General features: G+C 40.0%; 1 protein-coding gene across 1 annotated transcript; it reads right to left on the bottom strand.

The window, feature by feature from the left end:
- Positions 1–3,629: 3,629 nt before the first annotated feature.
- LOC116309652 (P2Y purinoceptor 1-like) lies at positions 3,630–6,211 on the bottom strand. The gene has a single exon (XM_031726317.2). The coding sequence runs from the start codon at positions 6,023–6,025 to the stop codon at positions 5,012–5,014; it is 1,014 nt and encodes a 337-aa protein (XP_031582177.2). The 5' UTR covers positions 6,026–6,211; the 3' UTR covers positions 3,630–5,011.
- Between the last annotated feature and the right edge of the window lie 1,297 nt (positions 6,212–7,508).

Here is a 7,508-nt window from a genome sequence, read left to right as displayed (position 1 = left end):
ATTACTCTTCATGAGCTTATCTCTGTAAGGTTAGTGCATTTTCTGTTTGTATGTGTGATTCTTATAAATGTTTCTTTATGATCTTTGTGATCTTGTAAATGTTTCTTTTCCAGTGTTCCAAACTCCTTTTGACAGGGTGTGTTTTCTCTTTGGCTCATCACTGGTCATTGTGAATGACATTTCCCTTCTGTCTGTGCCCAGTGGCCTTACCTGTTAAATCCGTCTCCTCCAGTGACTCCAAGGTCACTCCGGGACTTAGGTTCGAGCAATCGTGACTGCGCCTTGCCTTAGGTTGTCCCAGGGTTTCGAGGTGGGATCTTACCCGTCATGGGCTGTCCAGCCTTCCATGCCCGCCTACTACAGGAGCCAACTGGGCAAGAGTGTTATCAGATCTAGGGGACACACTGGTTCTGGAAATTAAAGGAGTGTAAACTGCTTTCTTTATTAAACTTTCCAACAATAATTTCACATGTAACAGTTTGTGTACGTGAATTTTCAATTCATTAATGTGATTGTTAGTTCATGTATTTATTTCTCTCGGTCTGTCTCTTTTCTAAACCCTGTAATTAATATAATTTTATTACTTTATTACTTTTTCTTAAAACATGCATCCGCTTCATCTTCTTAGAATTTAACTCTGTCTATTTCTCTGGGTGCTCCCCTGACATCATCAGTCACACACACCTTCCTCTCACACACACTTTTAAATAGAGCTCTTCCAAACATCAGGACAACTAACACTTCTCCACGCACAGGACCATTCTTTAGGTCAGTTTTATAGCATCAGTCACCCAATAATCTCTTAACTGGGCTTCCCAAGTGTATATACTTATGTGTTTTCAATCAGAAAAAATAAACTCAACCTGTCAAACTTTAAAACATCCTACTTTTCATCACAAAAGAAATATATTTCATACCCCTTTCTTTCATACACACTTTTAAAGGTTCTAACCTCTTTCAGACGCCATGACTCGTCTCACACACCCTGCCTTCTCTCTCTCAAACTTCCATTTTCCACTCACTCAGACAAATCATGCAGAGTCACTCAAATCACATACTGACAGCCTTCACACAATTAAAATCACACAAGATACGCTTTCATACGAGTATTTTGGACATGCCTTCCATGATCAGAAAGAGCAAGTCAAAAGAAAAAAGAAAAAGAAAACTGAAACCTCTCATCGTCTCGCAGCTTCTCCCCACACACACATATAACTGGAAAATAAACCACACCAACATTTATGGCTCACGAACTATACATCTATCAAAATTCAGTCATTTACTATACATCCACACTAATATATTCACACTGTATTTACACTCTCATAATAAGCAAAACCAACCTCTTATATACAGGCATTTAGCAAAAAGCTCAGTCCTCTCGAAAACTGAAACCACCCTCTCTGCGCGTCTCCGCTGCTCATTTGCATTTACACACACAATCAGTGCACTTCCGGCTGTGCATGACTGACACAGAGACTGATCTTACTCATAGATCTCATATTTTATATTACAGACGTCTTATTAATTACAACTGCACAGATTTTTTAGGCCTTGTCGCTCCTACAAATTTCGACAAATTTATCCATAACGGTCCAACCGATAAAAGTCCCTGACTTTTTTGCGACCAATTTTAGCCAGTATTCCGTCCCTGACGGTGGCCCGATTGCTAATGCCCTAACCAAATTTATCGTAGCCAAAAAAGCGCAAATAGGAGACTCTAACTCCTAGCAATTTCAGAGGTTCCCAAGTTCTCTCCCGCTGTCGACGGTACTATCCCTACTGTCCTAGTAGGTCTAAGATCAGCGTCCTGTCTTAGCGCAAGCGTTACCAAGGAGAAAATGCGCTTCTTAAGGGTCCCAGACTCCTCGTCCTCAAGTAATTTTAGAATAATTTGAAACAACAATCTACACCCAAAACAGGATTAAGATTAAGGACAACCCTCAACAGTTTTGGAGATTCCCGAGTCCTCCTCGAATGTTGCCCGAAACTATCCCTAGTCATCGCTAGGTGAAGGATAAATTTCTCTATCCAGCAGGGAGCGTCACCTCCGAGAAAGTTCTTAAGGATTGCATAACCAATGGGACTTGAACCCACACAATGACCAAATTCCCTATCATTCTAAGAGTTCACTTAGCAGCTCCAACTGCTTTAATTCTCTTTTCATTCCTTTATTCTTTACTTATTTTCTCTTATTCTCTTTACTCTTTACTTATTTTCAACGTTTCATCATCTTTACTTCAACTTATACTTTAGTTCTCATGAGATTTTCACCAAAATCAAAACAGACATCTACCAGTAGTTTCAGTGAGTAGACTTTCAATTTACACAGCCCAATTTGACACACTTTGGTTCATAAGATCAACAGGTGGTGCCTACCTTTTTGTTATATGCCGGCTTGTCACTCACTTTGACCACTGACCAATGCCTGAGCGCCTGACGCCTCGGACCTTTCTCCGTCCTGTCTCACTTCCCCCCTCGGACGAAGCCCCCAAATGTTAAGGTTCAAAAATATAGGGAAGGAAACACAGGAGGAATGCAAGTAACCACACTGGTCCAAAGGGTAAAGACGATGATTTTAATGAAATGACACGCGTGGGAGAATGAGCGGACTCTGTAAGCAGACAGCCCCACAATCTCATCCTCCTAACATCAAAATACAGTTTTATATGCATCAGAGTATATTTAGTGACGCCCCTCATTGCGTCATCACATACATCAGCTTCAAAACCACAAATGTTCTATTTGACAACTTAAGGCACAATTAAAAGTACACTGGCTTCCATCTTCTCCCGGTGGTTTCCGTAAGCCAGCTCAGCTCTCGCATCGTGCATCTACTGCTTCATCAGTCAACTTTCACCTACACCCCTAACAGTGTGTGTGTGTATGTCTCTGCGTGCACAGAGTGTGCATCTGCTCTCTGCACCTTAGTTGACCTCACGTAGGCAACCAGGCTAAGGCCATCCTGTGTTGTGATGATCTTAACTTCTATGTAAAATGTATAAACTCATTATACAAACCCAGACTCTGGTTTTGGTTTCACTTTTGCAAAAGCACACCGTTTCCTGTCAGCCTGCAACTCAGTTTTCTCACCCACGGAAGACTATATGTAAGAATATAAAACATTCGAAAACCTTTAAATTTTAGAACAACCTGTAATAAACCTGTTAATATTTGATTATGATAACCCCTGTAATATAAATTATAACTGAACCTGTAATAAAAACTAATATAATACCAATATATTTGAACATCTGAATGCATCTGAATGCAACATCACATGAAATGGTAATGACGATTATAAAATAGCAACAAATAATAGCAGTAAAATATTTCTATTCTCGATACTATCCAAGCATAGGTGAGCCCATAAAAGGAGGAAGTAAACATTCCTTACCACATAAGCAAACCAGAATCTTACATAAAATGTGCCTGCAGTTAAAAACTAGCTAGTAGCTTCCCCCACCATCCTAGATGTAGGGGATGGACAGAAAAATATCTGAACATGCAGTTCAGGACAAGGTTTACAGTTTTAAGCACAACAATGACAACTTCTATCAAAATCACTTCAACAGCTATTTTATAGGATAATATGACACCTCTTTAGCAGTCCCCAGTAATGAGCTATGCTAATTATTAATGACAAAGCTTAGACCCAGTAGATAATAACTGTTAAATATTGAAAAGTTTATTCATGATGGGCATGAAATGTGCATCAGAGGAATCCACCTAAATTTCACAGTGGCTATATCCAAAGGTTTTCTACAGAACACAGAGCTACACATGACAGAACAAAAACAAGTTAAATCTTTGACAGGAACTTAAAGGTTAACAAGAAATATGATTATGTAGTACAAACTGGAAGTTTGGATGTTATTACAGCAGAAGATGATGAAACAATCTGGCGATGAACAAAAGGACAAATGAGGCAACAGCCCTTTATACCGGCTATGGCAAATAAGGTCAATGAAGGTCGTTTTAAATCTGAGGATGTATGCTGCCAATATTTTTCACAACAATTCTGAAGTGTCTAAGATTTTAAACTGACCAATAACAAAAAAGAAAACAAAGCAGAGGTTGCCACTACAAAATACATTGCATATACATCTGGACTCTGTGTCAGCAATAGCTTGAGTGTGAAGTGTGTGTATACTTTTTACTTTTTGTCAAAAGTGTTATTCAAAAAAAGAGAATAATAGTTAAAAGAATGATATAAAATGAAATACATAATGCAGTCTTTAAACTCAGCTGTGATTGAGAAAGCGTAATTTGTGTAATTTGTGCCAAAGGCATGATGCTACTGCTTGACAGAGTCAGACAACTAAACATCTGACAAGACTTCCGGACCAGCTGCCTGAGCTGAGCAGGGAAATCCTTTACAAGGAGGTAAACCAGGGGAGGTAAAACACTATTCAGACACACAAGACCACAACTTATCTGATGAGCACCAAAAACTCCCTCATCCCAATCTGGACTCGTCAGCCGTTTTGACAAAACTCTTGAATAAAGGCTGAGTTTCTTGAAAAGTGCGAAGAATACGATAATAGCACTAAATATGAAATAAATTATACTAATCTGCCAGTGTTCTGTCCTGATCTATCCTTAAAGTGAAAGTTGTTGTTGTAAGGGGTTTGAATAATGCAAGTTTCAAGGATTTAAATTACATTTATTTCAGATCTATAACATCATTAGCTAAACACTAATAGCTAGTGAAGCTAATACAGAGCAATAACAAGGAATAACATTGACATCTTGCATACAAGATAAGGAGAATGAGTTTTAAACCAAAAGAGTAAATGCATTCCACCAGCTTTTAGTCATTCACAGAATACAAGGCAATAGAATAGGAAACAAAAACATAGATAAACGTATATATACATATTTGTGTAACCACTTGTGCCAAAACTGTTATCCAGAAAAAGCGAGTGATATTTAAGAGAATGAAGCACATTGTAGTACATAAAGCAGTCTCTAACTTAGTTACTTTTGCATGCAAAGTCATTATTTACTGTTAAGATATTGCTGTGTTTGCAGTTTGTGCCACAGGCACACTGACATAGTTTGACACAAACAAACGAGTAAATGTCTGACGAAACCGCTGAAGCAGCTGTTGGAGCTGAGCAGGAATATCCATGACATGGAGGTAAACCAGGGGGTTCAAAACACTATTCAGACACACAAGACCACGACTGATCTGATGAGCACAAAAGACTCCCTTATCCCATTTTGGACGCATCCTGTGTTTTATCAAAACTCTTGAATAAAGGCTGAGGTTCTTAAAAATATGATAGGGGATGTAACAAACCGAGAAGAGCAAAATCAAAATGAACAACAACCTTAAGCTTCTTTGTTTCACCACCTTATTAATGGTATTTTTGCGGCAGAGAACAAGAGTCACATGTCCATAGCAGCCAAGTAAGATAAGGAGTGGCATAACAAACCCAGTCAATGTCCAACCAACACTGTATTTCAGGTAATTCTCGACATACTTTGTAGTGGTGGTATGGTGACATTTTTCAGTTCTATTTGTATCAGTGTTGTTTGCGGAGGTTTTTAGGTAGAACATATCTGGCAGACTTTGAACACTCACCAACAGCCAAACCACAACTGAGATAGCTACAGAGAGAGTGACGGTTATTCTTCCCATCACCCTCATTGGATGGACAATAGCCAGGTACCTGTACACACTTATACAGGTGAGAAATCCAATGCTGCCGTATAAATTCAAGTTGAAGCAGAATCTCGTGACCTTGCAGAAGGCATCTCCAAAGATCCATTTATTCCTCATAAAATAGTATGCTGACAAAAATGGGAGACTTGGCAGGAACAAAAAATTGGCAATTCCAAGGTTCAGAAGAAACACATTAATGTGTCCAAGAATTTTCCATTTCTGCATCAAGGACCTCACCGCCCATCCGTTAGCTCCCAGACCAATGATAAAAACAAAGGTGTAAACAACAGGCAGAGTTATATGTTCATAGTATGAACGAAAGAAGGACGTTTTATTTGTTGGTATTCCTGACATGTTGTCTACACAACCTCTCTCCTTTGTAGCAGAATTAAAAGTGAAAGAAGTGAGAGAACACCAAATGCACCTGTTGTTGCTTGAAGTCCTAAATGTTGAGTTTCCGGTTTCAGAGCTGAGATAAACCTTTTTACATCATCCCGTAACTGTCTGAGTTTGTTTGATAGGGCTGAACCTTTGGAATGTGGCCTCCTGTTCCTGTGGCCATTTGCTTTCAATAAACCTTATCTTTATTCCTTTTATTGTAGCCTGTTACTCCATAATGGGGGGGGGGGGTGGGGGGGGTAAATTCCCAGGTGATTAAACATGCAACTATTTTTCTGGTAATAACTGAAATGATTAAAGAAAATCAACAGCCTATTTATGCAAGATAATTAATAAGTTTTTTTGGGGGGGGTGGGGGGGTCATAACCCCCCTAACGCCTCTGGAAATTACACTCCTGTACCCCGTGATATATTTTGATAAACACACCACCACACCAAACAAAAGGAAAAAGGACCTCTAGTCATTTTGACCCAGCATTTTCAGTTTCTTATGTTTTGGTATTCTTCTGTATTATGATTTATGTTCTGATTCTTTTGTTATCCTGTTTTGAATATTATATTCCATGTTTCAGTTTAGGCAGCACGGTGGCACGGTGGTTAGCACTGTTGCCGCACAGCAAGAAGGTCCTGAGTTCAATTCCACCATCAGGCCGGGGTCTTTCTGTGTGGAGTTTGCATGTTCTCCCCGTGTTTGCGTGGGTTCCCTCCGGGTACTCCGGCTTCCTCCCACCGTCCAAAGACATGCAGTTTGAGGGGATAGGTTAATTGGATAATCCAAATTGTCACTAGGTGTGAATGTGAGCGTGAATGGTTGTCTGTCCCTGTGTGTTGGCCCTGCGACAGACTGGCGACCTGTCCAGGGTGTACCCCGCCTCTCGCCCTATGACAGCTGGGATAGGCTCCAGCGCCCCCCGCGACCCTGGTAAGGATAAGCGGAAGCGAATGGATGGATGGATGTTTCAGTTTATTCTGGTTTAGGGTTTTGTTCTTAGGTTTTGTGTCTTGCCCTCGTGTTTAGTGTAGGTTTAGTTCAGCGTCAAGTCTGCATCTTTGTGAATTGTTTCCTGTTTTATTTTGATAGTCTCAGTCCTATGTCAGTGTATTCAGTTTTACTTCCCCCTGTCTCGTTAGCCCTCATTTCTCCCGGCTGTGTCGCCCTCCGGTTTCCCATTCCCTGATTATTACTCTGTGTATATAAGCCTGTGTTTTCCTTTGCTCTCTGTCGCGTCGTACACTCAGAATTGCCTGTGTGTTCTTGTTATAGCGTTCTCAGTTTGGTTTATGTTTTGTTTCATGCCAGCAATAAAACTGAGATTCTTTGAGTTTGCCATTCAGTTTCCAAGAGTCCTATGTTTGGGTCCTCCATCTCTGCCTGCCCGCACACAGAGCCCTGACATTTTTTTTCTTCAACATATCTCAAGCATCTAATTCCTTGCTT

Source organism: Oreochromis aureus, linkage group 20 (genome assembly GCF_013358895.1).
Source record: "Oreochromis aureus strain Israel breed Guangdong linkage group 20, ZZ_aureus, whole genome shotgun sequence".
Taxonomy (NCBI): Eukaryota; Metazoa; Chordata; class Actinopteri; order Cichliformes; family Cichlidae; genus Oreochromis; species Oreochromis aureus.
Note: the sequence above shows the minus strand (reverse complement) of the source record. Positions and strands in the feature narration are given on the sequence as shown.

Bases quoted from the DNA above. Each gene is read 5' to 3' on its own strand.
- LOC116309652 (XM_031726317.2), bottom strand. From the start codon at position 6,025: ATGTCAGGAATACCAACAAATAAAACGTCCTTCTTTCGTTCATACTAT.